The sequence below is a fragment of the Lontra canadensis genome, unplaced genomic scaffold, assembly GCF_010015895.1.
Source record: "Lontra canadensis isolate GAN:19392208 unplaced genomic scaffold, GSC_riverotter_1.0 scaffold31, whole genome shotgun sequence".
In the NCBI taxonomy this organism is placed as follows: domain Eukaryota; kingdom Metazoa; phylum Chordata; class Mammalia; order Carnivora; family Mustelidae; genus Lontra; species Lontra canadensis.
In genome coordinates, this window is record NW_022631025.1 from 10751033 (window position 1) to 10775887 (window position 24855).

Here is a 24855-nt window from a genome sequence, read left to right on the forward strand (position 1 = left end):
GATGAGTTGGTCACCCTAATGACCCCCTGAGTTTAACATGGCCACTGCAACTCCTGCTCAGATGGGAAGACAAGCCAACTGCATCAGGACCATATTTAAAGTGGCTTTCCTGGAAACCCCATCCAACAAGGTTCTCTTCCATCTCTGCGTGGAACTTCATTACTGGCCACCTCTGCGTACAGGGATGGCCTAGCAGGGTGCAAGGGGCCTGGCTCAGTGTAGTCCCAGGCCCCATCAAGCTAGCCTTCTTCAAAGGAAGCGAGAGAGAATGGATACTGGGGAGACAATTCCTGCTACAGGGGAAAAGACTCATCGGAATACAGAAACCAGACCCACAACCACTTAAAACAAACACTTGAAGAGACAAAAGAAGGTGAGAAGATCCCAAGGAGAAGTCTGAGAAGAGCAGGTGGAAAGTAGGACCCAAACTAGGAGAGAGGGTATCCAGGAACCCAGAGGAAGAAACCATTTTGTGACCAAGGGAAGTCACAGAGGTTAATGCCACTTGTATAGGAATTTATGAACAAAGCCACCTCTCAGGTGAAAAGTGTCATAACATTTCCTGCAGGAATTCCCCTCACTCCCCAAAGGCCCAAACACCCCAGATACAGGAGAAGTTGCTGAATCACAGAGAAGAAGAAGTGAGACCCCAGCTACCCCCATGGCCTTCTCCCAGGACGAGGACCCATGTTGGCAGCTTCTGGTCATACTCTGGTCATTGGGTCTGCCCTAGGCCTCCCCGTTGTCTTTAATGTTGTTGCAAGTGGCAGTGGAGGAAAGCTTCCAGGCACCAGTACACAGCAAGGTGGCTTCCAGCCCCTGCATGCATGCACGCAAAGTTTCTGCAGTTCTACAGTCCAGGGCACAGCTCTGGCTCCACTGGTGAGCGGCGGCAATTCCTCCTGAAATGGACACCAGGAAAGCTGAAAAGCCCATTTCCACAGCAGGAAAAGGGATCCCCCTGCCTGCAGCCCTATGTGCTAGCATGGCACTAAAGCCCATACGTGGCAATTTGAAGCTGCTCTTTAAATGCAGACTTTCCTTTCTCCTAAAGCAAATTGGTATTTGAAACCTTCCCCAACAGGAAAGCCTCTGCTATACCAGAGGTTTCATTCTGGGAGGGGTTTCTTACTACTCGGGACCAAAATAGGACTGCAAATGCCAGTTACTTCTTCTCAATTATAGATTATTTTATGTTACATTTCTGAAGTCCTGCCTAGGTAGTAACCCTACAGATCAGCCCTCCTCAGTGTATCGCTTTCTGGCAGGATTTAGATTTCAGTGCTTACCTTTCAGAGCTCATTCATCTCTTTATCCGTTAGACTAACTAAACATCAGTGATTTGGAGCAGTTTTATTGAGTGGGAATGACAAGTTTCTTGGAACTTTGTCATTTTTAGGGAACTCATATGAACTCATATGTCAAGGAGAGGATAGAAGAGAAGCCATTCCCATCAAAAACATTTACTGAAAAGAGATGTGCCTTATAGGGAGCCCCTTTTTAAGGCAGCAGGGAGGTTGGAAGTCTGGCAGACTTGCTGATGTTGGATGATACAGAGCACCCTGTTGTCTGACACCAGGGGTCCGGTCCAGCACAGACACTGATTACACACAAGATGCACACATAGTGCCTTCTGCTCAGTGCTCATGAGTAATTACTTACTAGGACATTGGACTGAAATGCTGGGCTGTGCCCTGTACTTACGAGTCTCTGCCGGTGTCATCTTCATGCTGAATGGCTCTTTGTTGCCCCAGTCCCCCCTCCCTAGCAGTAACTACAGAGGATAATGGCTGGGGTTCTCTGAGCCTAAGATTGTGGAGTCTCTGTCCACTGTCACTAATCCAAGTGCAGGCGCAGATGTCTTACTCTGCACGTGTTGATTCTGACCATTGTTTTGTGACCATCCTTTGCGGGTGGTGGGGAGGTATACTACTGTAGATCACTTATAAGGCATACCCTAATTTTAGAAAACTCTGCATGTTTAAAAACTTTTTAAATTTGAGGCAAGATGTTAAAAAGTTAATCTGGTTATCATGTTATCAGTATGAAGAGTATATGTAGAAAAGCCAAAATGGGCTTCCACACAGAGACATCGGTCCCTCCAGGATTCCTCCATCAGGGAAAGGGTGAAAACTTTGCTCTCCTGCTATAAGAAGATGAATAAAAGTATGAAAAGATAAATTAATAGAGACAGGCAAGGAAATATTTGGAGGCAGTGTGGAGCAGGGGGGAAGGCATGGACTTGGAGCCCGACCTTGGTTGGGTAGCTGTGACCGTGGACTGCTGCATTAACCTTCCTGAATCTCTCTTTCCTCCCTCGTGAAGTGAAAGTTCTGCCTGATGGGATCATCTGTCAGGATTGAGAGGGAAGAACACAGGTCAAGAATCCCATGCCTGCAGCACAACAAACGTCAGTTCCCTTGGAATCTTTGTTTCTTCTCCATATATATTCATAAATTGTTTAGTAAACCACAGAGGATACTGGTAAATCTAGGGACAGAAGGTGAGAACACTTTATGCAAACCATAGAAATTTGTGATTTTTCTTTGATATTTCAGAACAGAACATTCTTCTGCCAGAGGTAATCAGTAGATTTATTAATGACTGTGAGTCTGATTGAGGAAAAAAGCAGATATTCACAATCCCAAGTATTTAATACAGTGTTTTTTACATTTGAGAAACGCTATGCTATTTCTTTTCCAGCAATGTAGTCAATTTTTTGACATCTCGGTTTTTGAGAACCCCTATGCCCACTGCATTTTGTATGCATTTGACTTTTTAATTTTTTGGAAGTCTTTGATGTGCAAAGAAAGCAAGACTCCTTCCACAGCTAAGCTGGTGGCTCGTACGTAATTGAAGATGCTGCTCTGTGGAGGCATCCTCTCCCCACAATAGACAAAAACCCTTATGAATATCTGGTAGGTCTTTGCATGCATTATTGTCCGGGCTGCTTTGATCAGTTGGTAGATCTGGGAGATGATTGTCATAGCAGAGAATGCAGCTGGGCAGTGGCATGGGACAGACTGCAAGGGGCCGAGGTATGCCCACAGCCGTGGAGCAGGCACGAGGGAGAATGGATGTGGGTGCAGATGGGTCTCCCATGCAGCGGGGAGGAGCTGGTGTCAGAAGGACGGGACGATGGGCAGCAGGTAGAACCCGTGGTGTCAGTGAGGTCCACCACGAGATGATGAGATAGGTTAGCCGTTAGTGAGAGTATGCTGGTCAGATATCAGGAAAAATAAGAACTAACATTTATTGAGTTGACCACAAGCCCTTGGGAATGGTGCTAAGAGCTTTACTTATGTTTTACTTATGTTTATGTTTTAAACATAACTTTACTTATGTTATCCTGTTTAATCTTTGAAAATCTGCAAAGTCACTATTTTAGCACACTCATTTCACGAATGAAGGTAGCGCTTGTCCAATAGCGTAAGTAACTGGCTCGAAGTGCCATGATTTGTGGTGGGTTTGGGATTCGAACCAAGTGTTGAGCTGGCGCAATAATGACTTACCCACCCTGCTGTGTGCCTCTACAGGCAGGACCCCATCCAGGGAGGCAGGCAGTAAGCCATTCGGGAAATCTGGTGAGGTCATCGCCTGAGTTCAGGGGCTGGACTTCAGCCCCAGGAAGGAAGCTGCCAAAAAGAAGGCCGTGTCCTTGTGTTAGATGTGTGTGGTCCTAAGAGCTGACAAAATAAAGATGTAGGCATCATTATCAGACCCGGGTCACGAGGTTTCATCCAGGATCACACCAGGAGTAAATGTGCTGAACTCCACTTTGGATGTTGAGTAACCCTGGGTAAGAGCCCGGGGAGCTTAGCTGTGAGGACAGGTGCTACTGAGGCCGGGCACCCAGGAGGGGCCCAGCACTGAAGAACAGAGTTGTAGACGTCAACATGGAGGATCAAGTAAGGTGAATGTAGGGAAGACTGTTGTCACTACCAGCACTGAAAAGGTGTTCCTGGTCTTCTACCTGAACAAATATTGGCTCTGAACCATACTGGACAAATAGGAGGCAATATAAATTTCCCACTATCTCTGGAACAACTAAAGGAGCCCCCTCACCCCAATGATAAGAGAAATAACTAACAATTAACATAACAGTGTCCAAAGAATTTTTATAGACATCATTTTCATCAGGGTCTTATAATGACTATAGAAGGGAAGTCATATCTCACTTGAGCTTGAACTTATGTTCTTAAATTAGCACAAAAGATGGAAATCAGATACCATCAAAACTGCCCTTGAGGCTTCCTTAATTATAGAGGAAGTTTCTATGTACAGTTTTCTATGTATTACACTATTTCTATGTACAACAAAGCCGATTTTCCTTTTAGTGTTGGAATACGTAAATAGATTTTTTTTTAGTGGCGATTTGTATGAACTTATGTGAATGTATATGTTACAGTGGTTGGGTCATTTGCAGTTGGTTTGGGTTTTTTTGTTTGCGTACATCAAGTGCTTTCCCAAATATTGAATGTATACATAACAGGACTCCGTTGTTGTGTTATTCCCATTTTGCAGATAAAGAAACTGATGACACAGTAAGCCTCTGCATGATGAACCTTTAAACAAAGGTTATGCTTTAGAAATCCCAGGTGGGGTCCATCACGTGGTCACCTTGACATGACCATCACTCCTGAAGGACAGTACATTCATCAGCAAACAGAATTGCAGGGATACCAGAAAGCCCCCCATGATTTCACATCCTGGCTATAATGCCATAGCGATGGCCTGGGATTTAAGTCCCAGCACACTGTGCCGGCTATTAGAAGTCATTAATACATTGAACTCTAGCAGACAGATGTGTTGAGCAATTGAATGTGACCCTGGAACTCTGTTCATGATGTCCGCCTTCACTAAAATAGAACAGATTTTTCTGTTGTTTTCTGATGCGTACATGTGACTAGAAGACATTCATACCCTGAGGTTCACGGAACCCGACCTTTCTGGCAGGGTGGTTTAATTATTGGGCTTGATTGCTGACTTACTTTTAAAGAAAAAAATCTATTTGGAAGTTTATGGCCCTTTTCTGACCCATCATAAAGATTTTATCATTTCTAATAAATATCTTATAAATCAGTTCAAACTGCCTAAGCAACAGTATTTGAGGAGTATCCTTCGTTTCCCTCCTGTCATCATGACTCCAACACTGTGGCCAATAAATCTTTCCCCAGACCCTTGACCTGATGCATCAATCTGCATGTGATCTCTCCCGTTCTTTGCCTTTTTCTTATTTGGTTGTGTTTAATGTCCCCAGAACATTATTTTCTTTTCTTATTGGTTAAAAAAAGGTGAAGAAAGGGAATGATGTTAGCAAGAATGGTGCAATGAGGACTTCAGAAAATCCTGTCCCCATAAAAGCCACAAAAACAGTCAACAGTTGTGAAAATCGACTTTTCAAGAACTTGAAATTACTCAAAGACTTGCAACATTGGGAGTGTTTATTTATTATATAAGTCAATGGAATAGAATTGAGAGTTCAGAAATAAATCCTTATATCTATGCTCAATTGATTTTCAACAAGATGCCAGAACAATTTAATGGGCAAACATGAACTCAAAATAGATCAAAGTCCTAAATGTAACAGCTAAAACTATAAAACTCTTAGAGGAAAACATAACTGTAAACCTGTATGTCTTTAAATTAAACAGTAGTGTCTTAGCTATGACATCAAAAGCATACACAACCAAAGCAAAAATGGGAAATTGGACTTTATCAAAATTAAAAACTTTTATTCTTCAAAAGATACCATCAAGAAAGTGAAAAGAAAAAAATACTTGCAAATCATGTATCTGATAAGATCTAGAATATATAATCTCATAATTCAACAATAGAAAAAGAAGTAACCCAATTTTTTAAATGAGCAAAGGACTTGAATAGACATTTCTTCAAAGATGATATGCTGGGGTGTGTGGGTGGCTCAGTCAATTGAGCATCTGATTCTTGATTTCAGCTCAGGTCATGATCTCAGGGTTGCGAGATGGAGCCCCAAATCTAGCTCTGTGCTGGGCATGCAACCTGCTTAAGATTCTCTCTTTCTCTCTCCTCTGCCCCCACTGCTCTAAAAACAAACAAACAGACAAACAAAGTGCAAATGGCCAATAAGCACACAAAAGAATGCACTACATCATTCGTTATTAGAGAAATGCAAATCAAAAACACAGTTAGGTACCACTTCACATCTACCAGGATGGCAATAATAACTAAAGATGGATAGTGACAAGCGTTGGTGAACACGTGGAGAAACTAGAACTCTCATACATTCCTCGTGGACATGTAAATGCTGTTGCCATTTTAGAAAACAGCTTGGCAGCTCCTCACAGTTAAACATAGAATTATCATTGACCTAATAGTTCTACTCCTCCATGTATACCTAGGAGAACTGACATTTATGTTACATAAAAACTTGTACACAAATATTCATAGTTGCGTTATTCATAACAGCCAACAGGTAGAATATACCCACATGACCATCAACTGATGAATTGTTAAATAACAGTATATCCATAAAATGGAATATTATTCAGCCTCAAAAAAGAATGAAATTTTAATACATGCTACACTGTGGTGAACTTTAAAAACATGATGCTAAGTGAAAGAAGCCAGTTACAAAAGCCCACATTATAGAATTCCATTCATTTGAAATTTCCAGAAAAGGTAAATAGAAAATAAATCTGTGGTTCCCAGAGGCTAGCAGGAGGGAAAAATTGGGTATGGGATTTCTTTTTTGGGTGGTGAAAAGATTCTGGAAATAGGTAGTAGTGATGGTTGCAGAACTTTGTGAGTATACTAAAAACCACTGAATTGTATTAAAAGGGTGAGTTTTATTGTGTGTAAATTCTGTTCAAAATTAACTTCCAGATGTCAGTCCAGATAGAATGAATGAAATACATCGCTTCTCGGCCCTTTAGCTAAGATTGAGCGTAGAATAAATGAAATATTTCCCATACAAAGAAGACCTCATTGACTCAGTAGCAAAATGCTTCTTTTTTAATAAAGTCAGAAGAAACAACTCACCAAAACCATTATCAGTTTGTTCTAGAATAGCGATTTTATTAGTGAGAGTCCAGGGAAAGGGACCATCCCGGATACCAATATCTTTTTTATTCTTTCTTCATGTTCTAAAACTTCTTCAAAATTTACCATGTTCCTTCTTGTCTGGTTTCCCTCTAACATGACCACAGCTAGTTCGGTTTAACTCTGTATGACACTGAAGCCACAAACAAGGATAAAGCACATAGTTTCATCACAAGTACTAACTCAAACTGATGGGTAAGTGACCACATGGAACACTGTTTAGAAGGATTCTGGGCTATATCCAGGCAAGGTAGGGTGGGGGTGGGGGAGTAGTAATTAGTTAAGAAAATCTGTCTTGAGCTTGGTGGTGTTAGTAGAGGTGGGTGGCTCTTGAGCTCATTCTTTGATCTGGGAAAATGCATTGTTCTGCTGAGTGGATACAAAATCAGGTAGATAAATCTGGATGCATTGTAATGGCTAATGGGCACATTCGCACAGCAGGACTGAAAAGAAATTTGAGGTCTGCAGTTTACACGCAAAATCCCAATATTTTGAAATAGCCAACATTTACGACTGAGATACCAAGATCTCTCAATAAGTAGCACCAACTTTCATACTTTATCCTATCAAGATATTTTAAATAACTTTTGATAATATGTGCTCTCAAAGGTTCTTACTATGAGAAATTAGCATAGGCTTATAATAAAATCGGATATAGTGAGAGATTACATGAAGGAGAGTTTTTTTTTAAGTTTTTATTGAAATTCCAGTTAGTGAACCTAGTGTACTATTAGTTTCTGTTGTACAGTATAGTGATTCAACACTTCCATACAACACCTGGGTCTCATTACAGCAAGTGTCCTCTTTCATCCCCATCATCTATTTCCCCAATCCTCACAGGCCCTTTCCCTCTCATAACCCTCGGTTTGTTATTCATAGTTAAGAGTCAGTTCCTTGGGGGCGCCTGGGTGGCTCAGTGGGTTAAAGCCTCTGCCTTCAGCTTGGGTCATGGTCCCAGGGTCCTGGGATCGAGCCCCGCATCGGGCTCTCTGCTCAGTAGGGAGCCTGCTTCCTCCTTTCTCTCTGCCTGACTCTGCCTACTTGTGATCTCTGTCTGTCAAATAAGTAAATAAAATCTTAAAAAAAAAAAAAAAAGAAAAGAAAAGAGTCAGTTCCTTGGTTTGCCTCTTGCTCTTCCCCTCATCCTCATCCCTGGCTCGTTTGTTTTCTTTCTTAAGTTCCACATATGAGTACCATCATATGTGTTTGTCTTTCTCTGATTTATTTCACTTAGCATAGTACTCTCTAGCTCTAAGAGAGATTTTTTTTATGGCAGTCACTGAAAAATCAAGATAAACACCAGTAGATGGGCTCTCGAGCCTGCTGTAGCCCACATTTACTTAACTTGGAGTTTTCCCTCCAAGTGCAACTGTCTCTTCCCTCCTCTATGTGCTCCAGTAGCCAGATCTTTCTTTGAGAGGTGTCTAAAGGGGGCTCCTGGGTGGCTCGGTCAGTTAAGCCTCTGACTCTTGATTTGGGCTCAGGTCATGATCTCCAGGTCGTGGGACCGAGCCTTGCATTGGGTTCCATGTTCAGTGGGGAGTTTGCTTGAGATTCTCTCTCTCCCGCTTCCTCTGCCCCTCCCCCTGCTCTAAAATAAATAAACAATTCTTTTTTTTAAAAAAGGTTGCTAAATAAGGAGTCCTATTTCTCTGGCAGATACTGTAAATCTTTGCTTCTCAAATGTGGTCCCCAGGCCAGCAGCATCAGTGTCCCCTGGAACTTCTCAGAAATGCAATCTGTTAGAATTACAGCATCACCCCAGACCTACGTGATGGTAACTCAGGAGTGGGCCCAGTAGGTGACTCTGGGCTCAAGTTTGAGAGCCACTGCTGTGAGTCGTTTTCTTCCAGAACTGGGAAAGGCAATAGGGAGTGGGAGAGTGGAGCCTGTAGGCAGTAGGCTTGGCACGGGATGGGAGACTCCAGCGGACACAGCGAGGAGTTTGTTCCTTTCCTCTGCTTACCCCATGTGCCAAATCTCTACTTCCTCAGGAAAGGTTTGAGGTGCTCTCAGGAGCTCCCCTGGTCCCCATGCCCACCCCACTACCAGCCTGCTTAGAGTCCCTTCTGTGGGGACAGTAGCGGGGAGCGCAAAATGAGGATGGCACTTATACATTCCCTCATGTCACAGAGAAACTGCCATTTCTGTTTAAAAAAGAGTTGTCCTCAAGAGCCCTGGCCTAGTGCTTCCAAACCCAGCAGACCCCACAGCTAATAAATACGTGTGAAAGCCTTAGAATAGTACCTGCTTCACAGTGAGAGTTCTGTCTGTGCAGGGAGTGATGGTGTTGGTGGCGATGACAGAAGGGGCCAGATTTCCCCCCAGGGGTGCCTGGGTTGACATCTAGAAGCAGTTGCTATTTATACTGGGTGGGTGGTCGCTGTGTTTAAAGACTGCCCATCGGAGACAGATGTTGATCTCGAAACCCTTTGCTGGCCAGTGAGGCTCCCTGAAGACAGCATCCTAACTGCGAGGTTGGCCATCAGCCGAGCCTCTGCTGGCCCATCAGTACTCACCACAAAGCCCTGGGGCCTGCCTGGGGTTGGTGTCTGGGGCAATGAGCAGGGGAAGAGGGGCCGAGGAAGATCCAGCAAAGCAAGGAGGAATTGCAGAGCCTTTCTAGTAAGAGTTTGGTGTTGGGGAGCCTAAAATGCAAGGGGTGGGGAGGTGGTTCCAAGATGGGAGGCAGCAGGTGAGATGCTGGCCATGAATGTGGGTACCTGTGAGCATGAATGAGAGTGCAGGTCCCACAGGCAGTGGGTCCCCAAGACACACAGGCGGCGCAGGTCCCTGCTAGAGGAAGCCACTGACCAGAGTCAAATTCAGAAGGCTCATGCTACAGTTCTTGCTTCCAATCGATTTTGTTCTGTCCTCCATGTTTTTGCATACACTTTTCCATTTAGTTTTCAGAACTATGAGATTTCGTTGTGGAAGAGTGTAGAGGAGGAGAGTGTTACTCCTAATCTTAAAAATTAGCTGACAATGAACTTTGCCTAGTCCGCAAGATCTGAGGCAACCAAATAAATTCAATCTACTCTAATGATGCAAAGTAGATGCAGATCAAATCATTGAGTATGAGGGGAGCGGTGGAAGGAGAAGGTTGAGTCCGCCATGGTATTCTGACTCCAGCAGAGGCATGCTGCTCTCCTGGGTTCTGAAGTTCTTGAAATCTCATGAGTATGGAGACCAGGAAGACGAATGCAACATGCTCAATAGGCCTGATGTGAGATGATAATAGGCAACAGACACCTGGCTTCAGTGTCAGGGGGTAATAGGGAGTAGTGGGGATTATGGCAAAAACGGAACACCCATGCTACCATCTGAAGAGGCAGGACTGTGTAGCTCCAGCCTGTTGTTGTCATGTGACTGTGGTCTCAGTGTTGTGGGACCTTCTAATTTTTCACAAGAAGGCAGAGATCCCATGTTCAGGCAACATTCGAGAGGCCACTGAAATGCATTGGCAGGCCGTACCTGCCCTTACCTTCACTGGACCACAGTTGTGTATTTCCTTGAGTTGCAAACAGCAGACTAATGCTTTCCTGGTGCTCCTTTCTCTTTCCAGGCCACTACATTTATGTGGACACCTCCTTTGCCAAGCCTGGGGAAAAAGCTGTGCTGCTGAGCTCTGACCTACAGGCTGAGGAATGGAGCTGCCTCCGACTGGTCTACCAGATAACCACGTCTTCAGGGTCTCCATCAGACACCACCAGCCGGCTGAACCTCTATGTGAGATTTCAAGATGAAAGCTTTGATCGCTTGCTTTGGTCAGCTAAGGAACCTTCAGACAGCTGGCTCATAGCCAGCTTGGATTTACAAAACAGTACCAAGAAATTCAAGGTAGGTAGAATATAGGCGTCTGGCTTATCACACAGCACTATGCTACTCTGAGATCTCGTGACAATTTCTGCTACTGAAGTTACTTATCTCCTGTGCTAGGATGCACTGCTTTAGAAGAGATATGCCCCAGGAGAATATTAGTAATTAATAATTATTAAGTTAATATTTTGTTTATTCTTTAGAAAAGCTTCTTCCCAGATTTCTTTCTTGTGTATTTAAATGGGATTCTGTGAGAGTCTAAATAGAGCCTAAACCAGCCTCTTCAATTGAAATTTATTTTTTAATGGGCTTTAGAGAGTGTTCTCATTTCTAATCATTTTGTTTCACCTTTCTGAGTTCTGTGTTGTATCTTCCTAACAGTCTGTTTGCTACAAATTTTTTTTCATTTTTTTAATTTTTAATTTTTTATAAACATATAATGTATTATTTATCCCCAGGGGTACAAGTCTGTGAATCGCCAGGTTTGCACACTTCACAGCACTCACCATAGCACATACCCTCCCCAGTGTCCATAACCCCACCCCTCTCCCCCACCCCCTTCCCCGCAGCAACCCTCAATTTGTTTTATGAGATTAAGAGTCACTTACGGTTTGTCTCCCTCCCAATCCCATCCTGTTTCATTTATTCTTCTCCTACCCCCTTAACCCCCCATGTTGCATCACCACTTCCTCATATCAGGGAGATCATATGATAGTTGTCTTTCACCGATTGACTTATTTCGCTAAGCATGATACCCTCTAGTTCCATCCACGTCGTCGCAAATGGCAAGATTTCATTTCTTTTGATGGCTACATAGTATTCCATTGTGTATATATACCACATCTTCTTTATTTTGAACAAGACATTCACTGTAGTTAAAGAAAGAATGGAGATACTTTGAAGAGAGAAAGATTCTTAAAGATGTTCTGAGTCCTTTTCAAAGATGGAGGTCGTTCCATCAGAAGTGTTGGAAGAGGAAGGTCGACCATGTGACATTAGGCTGGATGTTGTCTAGAGCAGGCAAGGAGGATGGGATCTGGACTCACGTGGCCAGATGCGAAGTGTGACATGGTTGAAACTATGTTGTGGAGGAAAGAATGGGGCCTTCATAAACACTTTCTCCATTCCTAATTCCCCTTTCAATTCTGTATCCCATCTCTCTCCCTGAAGAAGCGTTGAAATGCCGTCTTCTCCTCCCCTCAGGGAGGATGCGGGATTGAGGGAAGGAGCACTGAGGTCCGAGCTCTCTAGTTCACACTGTCCACCCAGCAGTAGGCCACATCCTAAATCTCCCAGCGTAGTTGCCAAAGACTGGGCCGAAGTCACGTAAAGAGAAGCAAAGACTTTCAGAAACGGGGTCAGAGATGAACCACAGCAGTTCTTGAAATCAGTCAAGTAAATTGTCATGCTTCCCTTGGTTCTTTATTTAAAATTTTCAGAATTTTTTTTTTTTTAGCAATATGGAAACTACAAGTTGATTTAGGAGCTGCTTCCATCTCGTGTGGGGGTCTCCCACCACTAGTCAGATTGTACTTCCTGCCTCCTCCACCTCCTCCTCCAGGTGTTTTCCCCACAGAGGCCTCTGTTCTGAGTCCCTGACAGCTCTCAGAATGCATTTCCCCAAGCTCACCAGCCCTCCTCTCCATCCATAGCCAACTGGTGCTGTCACAGATGTTAGAGGAGGGGGTGGTTGAGACAGCAGTTGAAGACAGTTGGCTCCAAGCGTTTACTGGACTTCTTGCTCACCTTGTACACACACACACACACACACACACACACACACATTCTTTTAGAGCCCGCCGTGAGATTGCTACCCCATGAGATTGCCAGGAATTAGCTGAGACAAGCAATCTCACCTTGCCTTGAGCTCCTGAACAGCTCCTGACTAGTCTCTGAGCTACAGAGCCAGGAAAACACGGTGTTGGAAGCCTAACTCCCTTCTTCCTCATGTGTCGTGCAGATTTTAGTCGAAGGGCTGCTGGGACAGGGCAGCACGGCCAGCATCGCCCTCTTTGAAATCAAGATGACCACGGGCTACTGTATTGGTAAGCGGGTTTCCTTCTCACTGCATCAGAATGTGGATTGTGAATCTTCTTAAATCTGTTGCCAGAAGGAACGGAATGAATCCTACAGGCAGGGTGTTTCGTGGAAGTCAGTGCTCAATGCACTGTAGCTTAGCCGCTTCTCGAGGCTCTCTTGAATGGGGCATGTTGTCTCCTTGGAGTGCGCCCGGACTGGCTGGATTAGCGCAGGGAAGGGAGATGCAGCAGCCAGAACCAGAGCTGCTGCCCAAACCTCCACATAGTCTAATAACGGTAATTTCCGGTTTGCTGTGAACTCTGCTTCCGCCAGAAAAGCAGGCTCCGCATTCCCTTCTTTCCTCATTTTCTCCATTTCTCTCAAACACACCTTGGCCCCTCTGTGCCCCGTGGCCGCTCACCTTCTGCTTGTCTGCGGTTGGTGTTATTTCTCTATGAGATGGGCACTGCTGGAGGAGGTCAGGCCAGGCTATGGGGGTACAGGGAGGAGGAGGACAGGACATCGGGCAGCACTCAACACCAGAGCTGCATTTGAGTTGGGGTTTCAGGAAGCGGGGAGTTTAGCGATGGGCAGGTCCAGGGGAAGAGCGCGCAGAGCCCAGTGGGAAGGAAGCGCAGAGCCGGCTCAGGCACTGGCCAGGAGCCGAGGAAGGTGCTGGAAGTGCTCATTAGGACCCAGGCGAGGCTTTGGGAAGAGTCTGGATCCCAGCTGAAGAGTGTGGATGGTTTGTGGTCATCGGGTTCTCCAAGTCAGCAGAGGAAGGGCCTGCAGGCTGTGTCCTCACCTGGTGACTCTGGCGGCCCCATGGAAAGTGACTTGGAAACAAGGAATATGCTTAGGAGAGGCAGACCCCCGACGTGGTTGTAACCTTACAGACAGGACATAACAAAGGCCCAACACTGGGCCCGAATAGGGAAAAAGTGGGAGACGGCCAGATTTTCAGCAGTGACAGCCTGGGAGGTTGCACAGCTCTGGAGAGGAAGAGGAAGGAGAGTCAAAGGCGATTCTGAATAAACAAGAGCTTTTGCTAATTCTCTCTCACTTGTGTTTTGACCTTCCAAGGATAATACTAAGGCAAGTGAAGGAAAACAGGAGGGAAGAAACAGTGACCATGTTCTGAAGCTACAGTGGGGTTAGACCGAGGCTCCCCCTGGTAGCTCCCTCTGTTTCTCCATCTACAAAATGGGTATAAAATGCTTTCCTCCTAGGAATCGTGCTGGGGCTGATGAGATCATTAGGTATGAAGGTGACTGGCCCAGTGCTGAGCACTTTCAACATGTAAATTTCCTCTCTTCAAATCACTCAATGGCTTCTGGTTTGTTTAAAAAACAGAAGGAGTGCCAATACTTCCATTTTGTTGAGATGCCTTTTCCACCATCCCCTCACCTTCCTTTCTGTGCTCTCTCTTTTCTTGTTTCCTCATCTGTAAAATAGGTTAATAATAGTACCTACCTCATGGGACTGTTTTGAGAATTAGATAAGTTTATACAGCTAAAGTGCTTAGAATAGTACCTGGCACATTCAGGACTATTTTGCTATTTTATTCTCAAGCAGCCTTTGGCATAGAACATGGGGTATTTCTTGGCAGACGCTGCAGTGAGAGAGTTGCAGATCAAAATCTTAAAATTTTTCAGTGGTTGCTAATGTAAATACACTTTGATAACTATATCAATTGGGGTCCTGGCAGGAAAGTGGAAAGAGAGGGTCCGTTCAACCCGAGGGACTTGAGGAAGACTCAATAGGGGCTACAAAGGTGTGGTTGCGTGAAGGAAACCAGCAAAAGCATTGGGGGTAATCCAGGGCTAGTAAGAGTGATGATTCAACAGCCTTGAGGGTGGGGTGGAGGGGCCACCAGAGCCTGGAGCCAGTGGCTGTGTGGGGAGGGCTCCTTATTCAGACCCTGTCCTCAGGGCAGGGACATAGCCAACCCATGAGAACCTGGCAGGGCGGGAGCTGGAGAAACGGACACCAGCCTCGTTCTCCTACTTTCCGTTGGTTGACTCCCAACAGGAAGACAGAAGGCAGGGGAGGCCAGTGACACAGTCCATGCAGGTCTACCACTGGAGTGAAAAAAAAAGTGGGGGTGGGGTCTGGAGGGGTCATGGGAGATGGTCAGGACAATCAAATTTCATATTTGTAATTGATGATTATGGGGGTCAATATAGGCACTGGTTTGTGAGTTTCTCATTCCCACTAGAGTAGTTGTTGACTGGGAACAGTTTACCTGTGCACACATGCAGTCTACTAAAAGGAGGGGGGGCGGTAGGTGAAGTCTCTTTATTTTCTCTTTCTTCTCCACTGAGGAGCTGCAGAAGGACTCAGAGCCCAGGATAGGCCTGTGCTGCCTATTCTGAATGCTTCTGGTTAATAAGAAAAACAGAAGCTGTTAGCACCTAGGAGACATGTCCTTTAGCCCTGGGTATCTCGTCTGCCATCGGGAGAGAAGGGGTTGGAGACATGGGCTACCAGAAGGGTGACAGATAGAAGTTCTGGAGCTAAGAGGATGGTCCCAAATAGAGCTTTGAAGCAGAGCTGGCTGAGGCACTGAGCCCTAACCACACACCCGGCTCTGTGTTTTGACAACCCGTGTGGTGGGACCGTCCCCTTGTTTCACAAATGGAGGCACAGAGCCCAAGAGAGGTCATGCTGCAATTCACCTGGCTAGTCAGTGCAAGGACCGTCATCCAAAGAACCAAGGATGAATTACAGTTTCCAGCATTATGCAGGGATCCTGGTCCAAAGCTTCCAGTGGTCAGAGGGAATGGGAAACGCATCTGAATATGGAAGCAAACTGGGCAGTGAGTAGGGGTATATACCTGGGTATGACTGTGTCTCCACAAAGTGCGTCTTCATTTCTCCTTTGCCAGAATGTGACTTTGAAGAAAATCATCTCTGTGGCTTTGTGAACCGCTGGAACCCCAACGTGAACTGGTTTGTCGGCGGAGGAAGCATTCGGAACTCCCCTTCCGTTCTCCCGCAGGACCACACGCTCAAAAGTGAACTGGGTGAGCTGGGGACAGGTGGAGTCCTTTCCCTGAGGGTAGTGTTTCCACCTCCCTCTCCTGCCCCGTCCATAGACCTAACTACGGCCCTGTCAACAGGGAAGGGAGAAGGGAGGGTGAGTAGGGACTGGGAAGCCTGGCGGAAGACAGGAAAGGATGGGTCATAAGACTGAGTCTGGCTGCAGACAGGAGCTCTGTAACCAAGGCTAACGTCACCCAGTTCAAGGCTTTCCTTCACCTGTGACCTGGTCTTGCTCTTTTCACCTTTCCATGTTATACTTTACTTTCTTATTGATTTGTTGTTCTATATTTCTTATCCCTAAAGGCAAGGCGGGAATAATCCTAGGCTGCTTTTCACTAAAAATAGACCTAGTGATGGGAACCAGTCCTTAAGAACTTCCCAAGTGGCTCTGAGGTGAGCCTCAATTCCCCATGGTGAATCTTGAAAGCAACAGGGCCACCTAGTGGCCAAGGGGGCTGGACTCTGCAGGGAAATGGGGAAGAGAGGCTCTTGGTGAGGAGTCCGCTTTGAGGGGCCTGTCTCCACAGATGGGAGATGGAGATGTGGGCAAAGGCTAACTTCCTAAGGCTTATGACCAGCCCTCGCCTGGACCCTCAGAGGCTTCCTGAAAGCCGGGGTCTCCCCATAGTTCTAAGACGCTCCAGTCCTCAACCCCAAGGGCTTGTTGACTAATGAGAAGATTCTGGTGACTGACTTTCCATCAAGAGCAAGAAGGAATTTCGGTTCTTCTGCAAACAGTCCTTTTTTCTAGTTTGATCTGCTGCCATGTGGATACTGAGATCATCTTCTTAGTCCTAACACATTGTTGACAATGACAATGTGTCCCCATACCTGAAGACAAGGCAACTTTTTTTGGTTCTTTGCATTGTTCCTCTTTCATGGTATTTCATGTGAATATTTGTAACCTTGTCTCCGACTTTTCTTTAAGTGCCCATCCTGCAGCTTATCTTGGCCCTGGACAGTCTCCATCCTGAGACTGCTTCTAGTATATCCAGACTCTCACACTCAGTTTTCTAAAGGAACCAGGCAGATGTTATGAAGTGAGTGACACGTGGGATGGGTGAGGAGTGTGGCAAACTAGGGAGCACAGACCCTGTACAAAGCTCTAATTAACTGCTGCTGTGTGAGAATGCAGGTCCAGGAGGACAGATCTTTTGACTTCATAAGATAATCAGGAAGACAGGGGTTTTGTGTGAGATTTCCCTAATTTTTTATAGTTGGTAAATATATTCTTTTTTTTAAAGATGCTATTTATTTATTTGAGAGAGAGGGCGCGCGCATGCACACATATACACACACACCCATGAGCATGAGCACGGGGAGGAGCAGAGGGAGAGAGAGAAGCAGATTTCCTGCTGAGCAGGGAGCCCAACTTGGGCTATATCCCAGGACCCTAGGATCATGACCTGAGCCAAGGCAGTTGCTTAACCTACTGAGCCACCCACACTCCCTGGTAAATATTTTCTTTAAAAACACTGCATGGGCCAATAAAACACATCTTCAGGTCAGGCCCAGTTAGCCAACTTCTGGTTTGCAAACTTCATTTAATGTGTTCCTTTTCTTTTTCAACATGTCCAGGCTTCTTACAACAAAATGTTTATAAGTAACTATATAGTAAAAGGTTGGAGCCTCCTGGGCTCACCTGTTTAAGACAAATCCAACTTTGGATCTAGCATTTTCATTCATTTGACCCCATATTGGGTCTGGTTGGGAAAATGACAACAAAATGGTAAATACCCCCATGGCCCAGGTCCAAAGAACACACATTCAAGAAAGGGAAAAGGATTTCTATCACACATGGATGTAAGGCAAGGTAGCATGTGTCAAATGCTCCAAGAATGGTCTCCCCACTTCCCTCTAAAAAAGAAAAGTGCTGGGTGTTCAGAGACCAGAGAGATCACTTACTACTTGGACGTTCTAGAAGACATGATGAAAGAAGTTAACCGAGTTTGAGAGGTGGTTATGACTTTGACAGGCAGAGAGGCAAGAGAGGGCCAGAGCGGTGATACATGGTAGCGATCACAAGGGGTACCCCAGGGAGAGAGAGGATGGGGAGAGCAGTAGAGAGGCAACTAAAGGGCCTCAAATGGCAGGAACGAGATTTTAACTTTAATCTGTGGACAGTGGGAGGCCCTTGGAGGTCTTTGAGCAAGGAGAGATGCAATCACAGCCGCGTATTTAGTTTGGTTAACCAGACAGTGGTTATCTCAGTAAACGGAAGACCAAATGGTAGAACCAAAGAACAAAAAAAACACCCCAGAAATGATTTCTTTAGATACATCTAAGGTCACTTACATGAATAATTATGTAAATAATTGAGATTAGAAATAGAAATAATTGAGATTGAAAAACACAAAACATTTTCACTTCCTTTCTTCTAAAAGTAAGGGTTAGCACTTTTGAAAAATGACGAAAGATTAGAGATATATATATATCTCGTATTTTGGCCCTGCAGACACAGAGCCCATCTCCACTTGTGGCCACTGTAGGAAGCACACTGTAAGTGTCACGTGCTGAGTGTGTGACTACCTAGTGTGACGGACTACTCCATGAATCTGCATGAGTGTTTTAAATAACAACTGGGTTCATTCATAACAACAAAATGTTACCAATTCTTGAAAGCTTCGTTTCAAGGAGTAGGACAATTTATATAACATTCTGCCGTATCTTAAGAATATAGTACAGGGAATAGAAAGAATCTTGAAAGACTAATGCCTTAAAATTATAATAATCCTCAGTGTCATTGTCATAGATGTCCAAACTTAAATGTGGGGAAGTGCTGGAGAACTTTTCCCAAATTACTTAAAAATTAGTTCCAGAGTCCGATCTGCCGGGTAACCAATATCATGATTTAATGACTACGTGTTTGGTGCATCATTTTTCTTTCTTTCTTTTTTTTTTTTAAGATGTTCTTTTTAAAGTAATCTTTACACCCAACGTGGAGCTTAAACTCAGAACCCCAAGATCAAGAGTCGTATACTGCCCTGAGTATCCACTGGGAGCCAGCCAGGCTCCCTGTATCATTTTTTATCCTCAAGGATGGTGAGGACTACTTGGCTAGGGAGAACACGTATTTGTGGGGGAAGGCAACAGATCTGTGTCTTACAGTCAGATCATCCATTTGACTGAATCACTTGAGTGTCATCTATCCTCTGAGGAGTGCATCAGCCCTAGACCTTCCCCCCTCTCATTTGTGACCATGGAACATTCTGCCTGCATCTGTGTCAACAAGGGACAGAGAAAGAGAATCATGCTAGGAGTTCAGCAGTTGTGCTCCAGACCCAGTTATCTGAGTGCTGGATTGCTTTGGGCAATCCCTTGACTTCTAAGGGTCTCCACTGGCCTGTTTGCAAATGAAGAATTTGAATTCTATAATCCCTAAGATGCTTTCAGTTCTAGTGTTTTACTCCTAATGCTGTACATCAAAATTCCCAAATTCACCACTCATTGTAACTGGGGGGAAAAATAAACTGGGGAAACCCTGAGCTAAAGAAAGCTAAACAGAATTCTTTATTTCAGGACTTCTCAGTGCCTTTAATACAGTCCTATGTTAATGTATATTATAGCATTTCACAAATTAGTCAAATACCGAAATGCTCTGTAAATATGCACAATGGTGCATGACTAACAGAGATGTGAAATAAAAGATAGGGGACCAAAGGAAAGTGAAAGTTCACCTAGGTTTTGGGGTTCAGGGAAAGCTTTCTAGAAGAGGTCATCTCAGCATTTGAATTTGACTAGATGGATAAGAAGTACAGCATATACAAAGGTGTACAGGTCTGAAAGTGGATACCTTATTCTGTGGCTGGAGAATATTTGAGAATTCTAGGATGTAAGATGATGGCAGAGTAGCCCGTAGACCTGGGTTATGTTCCTGCTCATGAGCCAGAGCCTGGGTGCCTACATTCTACTCGCTTCTCCCAGCTCTCTGCTATTTCTCTCCAGTTCCTCCTAAACTTTTACACTGATGTTTGACCAGTTGTAGCCAGACAACTGTTAACTCCTCACCCAAAAGATGTACACACAAACGCACGTGCGTACACACACACACTCAGTCTCACACTCCTCCCATGTGGACTCTTATATAAATATGACTTCTTCCTCTGTGAGATGGAGCAAAAACAGATGAGTTCCATAGAATCTCAGATATTTTCCTTGAAAATCCCGTAGGACTCAGAGTTTTGACCAGAATCGCTTTTGGGGAACACAAAACCGAAACAAAACCCTCCAGTGCTCTCAGTAAGAGAAGGATCGCCTTTCTTAGTACATTTGCCTTCTGCTGGGTGTATCAGTTTTTCCTGAGCTCTACCAATGTGGGTGGCAAAGTAGAGATCGAAGGGTTCAGATGTCTGCCCACAGCACCAGATTTTGCTCAAAAAGACTCATCCCATGTTCATTCATACACTGGAAGTGGCTTGTGCCTTTGCTTTGAGGGAAAAGCCAGGGAAGTGAGCGCAGGGGCACGTGAAGCCATGTGCCTTTTTAGACACTTCAGGAGGTTGAGCGACATTGTCCCAGGAGGGCTCTGACCTTGGTGTCGGAGAAGAGGGAAGAGTGAATGGGGTGTCTGAAAAATGTGACACGTGTGTGAATTTTCCTTCATTTGGCCACGTACTTTTAACAGCCCCAAACCACGAGTCTGGTCTTTCAAGTGAGCAGTCTGTCTCCAAATGTTGGTCTCAGGGTGGAAATGGATAAGAATGTAGTCAGAACTCCCATGAGACACCTTGGGGATATTGGAGGGGATGGGATTTTGTCCTGATTTTTGTCACCTAATTCCAATTCGTCACGTATGGATTTTTTTTTCTCTGTTAATATTTTATGAAGTGAAACAAAATATCTTCCACGAGGTAACCTACTGACAGCTCAGATCGTTACTGTTTCCTACCTGCCTTGGCCAAAAGAAGGTAATTACTGGGAAAATAATGAGGGAAATCAGTTTCTTTGCTGAGATTTTTAAAATTGTCTACACTCAGGGTGCCGCTCTGGGAGCTGAGCAAGGTTTCAAAACCCAAATTAAGGTCAGAATTATTTTATTGCCTCCAAGACCGGGAGGTGGATGGAGTATCTCTCCATAATTCATGGCCCTCTTTTCTCCTTTCAGTTCAGACTGAGCTCAAGCATCCTCCTAACAGCGCCGTTCATTTACTCTCTGCATTGATCCATTTGGTTCCTTGTGTGTGCTCTCGGTAGGGAAGCAGCTTCATTAGTTTTCTCACCGTCGCCTTTGTGCAGGCTCTGTCGTTCACCTTCCCCTGTCCTTGGGTGACTTACCTTAGCTTTCTGGGCACAGTCAAGTAGAACTAACAGCCCTCCTTCTCAGGGGTGTTCAGTTTAGTCCAGTTAAAACTTCAGCATCTCATCTGATTCAAATCGCCCCCAGACCAAAGCATGGGGAAGCCATGGAGAGAAGGGTTTGGGTTTTATTTCCCTTCATTTTTCCTTGGCTCTTCCCTTCCTTCTCACCCACTCACCATGCTGCGGCTGGCTCCTGTGGGGTTGGAGGAGGTGTGACAGGGGAACAGAAAAGGAAAGGAAGGGGACAGATGATTTTCTGTGACCAGCGCTGTTGAAGCTGGAGCTCATGACCTTGATTCTGCAGGTGGGCACAAGCCAGCCGTTTCTCTCACTGCCAGTGGGGAACCCCACTTCACTGCTCGCAGGCAGGGGTGAGGCACTCTTCGCTGGCCATCTGTGGATCCACTTTGGCACCTAGGAGCAACACTACACCTCACCAGCCCCTGGTGGAGTTACCACCTGCATCCAGTCCTTTTGAGAAGAGTCCTTCCAAGACATTCTTGTCCCTTCCGAGTTGCCCACTTAGGCTAAGGGAAAATTCAAATCTTCGCCCCACCAAAGTCTGGAAGTTACAGCTCACTGGCAACAAAATCCTTTCTCTCTGCTCTGCCCGCACAGGTCCTTACAGACATCTTGCTTCTAGATATATACAGTCAAGAGTCAGGCAACCAGTCTGTACCCCACAAAGCCCAGTTATCACTGAGTAAGCTTTCCCAAGAGCACTGAGGACCCTCCTCTCTTGAGGCCCAGAGCAACTGAAGAATTCAGGAATTTCTGCCAGCCTGGGTCAGGGCAAGGTTGGAGGGTGGTTTCCCTCCTCCACTCTCTCCAGGCATACCTCCATTAAGCCTCTTCTCTTGGATCAAGACAAGAAAGGGGAAGCCATCCCTAACCCCTCCCTGGGGGTCCAAAAGAAAACACATGGCAGATAAGCTCTGGGATATCTGTCTTCAGAGAGACTCTGTCTATGATCTCTCTGATCTTTCTTGGGCCTCTCCTGTATTCAGGCTGGAGCAGGGAGATGGGATCCGTCTGGTGGCCCTGGCTTAGACCCCAGGGATGCCACAATGTGGCATATGCTATGGGCTGGTCTGGCACCGCAGAGTGGCGGTACTTGTCACCCTCACTCTTGGCACTGCGTTCTTAGCAGAGACTAGGGGACATCCCACTTCCTGTTCATTTATTACATTTATGTCATTTCTGAAAACTGTGTTAGAAGACCAGAGCCTCACTCTACCTACTGTAGTCAAACTTACCTGAACCCTTAGAACTAAAGATCCACAATGTCCGTTGCATCTGTAGACGGGGAGGGCAGGCGTGGGGACCTCCTGACTTGGGAGCCATGTCCTCACAGCGGCAGCAGACCAGCAGGGCTTTCCAGCCGGCCTGTGTTTCTTCAGACCACGCTTTCTGCCTCATCCGGGAGACAGCTTGTCCAGACAGCACGACACGGACGTAGACGTTGCAACGGGAGCACAAGTGTGACCAAGGAGGACAAAGCACAGCTGAGTCAGAGGATGCCTTAGCATCGGAGCCAAGCCCAGGGCCATTTCAGGGGAGTGCTGGTCCGCCAGACTGTTCGAAAATAGAAGTTCGGTAACTGCCCTCAAAAGTTTTTTCCTAATTCAAGGGAAAGTGGCTCCCCAAAAGGGCTCCCTGGTTGCCCAAGGACCATCGCGCTAACCTACAGTGGGCTGTGGCCTGAAGGGAAGCAGGTAACCATGTGTTGTCACCACAGGTGTGGTCCAGAGGAGGCCTATGGCCAGCATCACGGAGATTTTGATGTTTCAACAGAATTGGAAATTATTTTTTTCCCCCTAGAAGCTGCAGCCTGTTTGTGTATAATCCAGATTTAGGGAAGTACAGACCGGCTCCGCGTCCGAGTATGGCAAAGCAGCAATGACTAGGGGAATGGCCCTGAGCTTCTCAATGTTTAATTGTGTGGAGAACTCATGGTCCCTCCTGGACTCTTTCATTTCCAGTTAAAGTCTGAATACTTCCAGATCTTTGTGGCCTGCAGGATCCCCCCAAGATCTGGTTAATTATAGGGTCTGGACGTCCAGGGTCCGTCAATACCTACTTTCGTCCTACTCAAAGGATCAGAAAAATTGCCTCTCACAGGTATTCCGGAGGCCCTAGAACCCTGGGCCAGGTAGAAAGGTTGGCCTCATTGAACGAGGCAGGAACATTCCCGTAATGCCCAACACAAGAGACATAATTTCCCAAGAACTGCGGGCTCCCTTCTTCCTTCCCCTCGGGAAGGTGCACAAAACGGTGCCTGCCTTCACCCAGACCCCTGCTCTTCTTCCTCAGCGTGGGTCGTACCCGACGACACTGAGCCTGGGCTGGGGTCATCCCTCCAGCCTGGCCTCCTGTGGCAGACACCTGGTGATTTCTGAGTCATCCCCACCCCTTCAGCAGGGATGTGCCCGCTACCTTTTGTCTCCCAGTGAGAAACAGTCTTACTCAGATTGTCCGTAAATAGCACTGAGCTTGGGCAACAACTGAATGATGGGGTGCAGGGAGGGCAACAGAGTGTGGTCTGGTCTAGTGGTTCCCGAGGAGACTTGGTGTCAGCACCGGCAGCCTCTCTGACTCACTGTGGGCACGTCACATTGTGTTCGCTGGGTGGTTTTGGGATCAGCAATGTGACCGTGGCTTCCTTGGCTGAGTGTCTGGTGCGTGAGTTTTAATGAAGCACTTTAACAGCAAATTCAGGGATTAAAATATCACCCGCACAGCAGGTGAGTAACTGCTCTTTAAAGAAGACTGTCTGCTCTCTGTCAGCTGTGAGGAAGATGGGTTCCTGATGGGACAGGGGGTGAGACGTTTCTGTAAGCCCAGTTAGCATGCACTCCGCAGGCAGAAGGAACGGCTCCAGGTAGATTGCGAAGTCTTACGGATTCACCGAGAGTCTCCCAGAGGGCTTAGAGGTGCCCCCCACCCTCGGTGGAGTGAGTTCCCTCTTCATGGTCGTGTCACTTTGGGGCCTCCAAGTAGAAGACCGTAAGCGTGGATTAGGTGAGGAGATTTATCGGCCGCGAAGGATGAGGAGGACAGAGCGGAATCACTGGGACCCAGGTCAACATATCCATTAGGCATAGTAACCACAGTGCCTTGGCACCATGACATTTTTAGGATCCATGAGAACGTTTTTATTTATTCTAAAATCAGAAGGAAAAAATGAATGTGCTAATAACAAAATAATCAGTCCAGCCTCAATTATGTTCATCTTTATACCAATGCAGTCATAAAACAGAATGTTTAATATTTTTTGAGGAGGCATGGACCCACAGCGGCCAAAGGGCCTAGGGCCCACAAAAGTCATAACGTGGCCGTGGCTGGGGGGGGCCTCCAGCACAGGATAGAAGGCTCATGCCTGGAGGGGGGAAAGGCCAGGCTGATGGGGAGCTGTTAGACAACACCTGTCAGGCGGAATGGCTCCGATCTGGAGCTCCTGCTCTGCCTAGTCACCAGCTGTACTTGAGCAGCCCAGTGTACTTGGCCTTGGCACAAATGCCGATGTGGGCCCAAAGGCGAGGCAGCTGGAGGCTGTCAGTCAGCTATGGTCCTTGCAGCAAGTTCGCCGGAGGG

At 45.9% G+C, this 24855-nt stretch overlaps 1 protein-coding gene across 2 annotated transcripts in view; it reads left to right on the forward strand.

The window, feature by feature from the left end:
* Positions 1 to 24855, forward strand: part of MAMDC2 (MAM domain containing 2) — a 142482-nt gene that overhangs the window by 51798 nt on the left and 65829 nt on the right. For both annotated transcript variants that reach the window (XM_032866592.1, XM_032866591.1), the window contains exons 3-5: positions 10646 to 10920; positions 12860 to 12944; positions 15807 to 15944. In XM_032866592.1, the coding sequence (XP_032722483.1) occupies positions 10646 to 10920; positions 12860 to 12944; positions 15807 to 15944 (498 nt within the window). The remainder of the gene's footprint in view (positions 1 to 10645; positions 10921 to 12859; positions 12945 to 15806; positions 15945 to 24855) is intronic.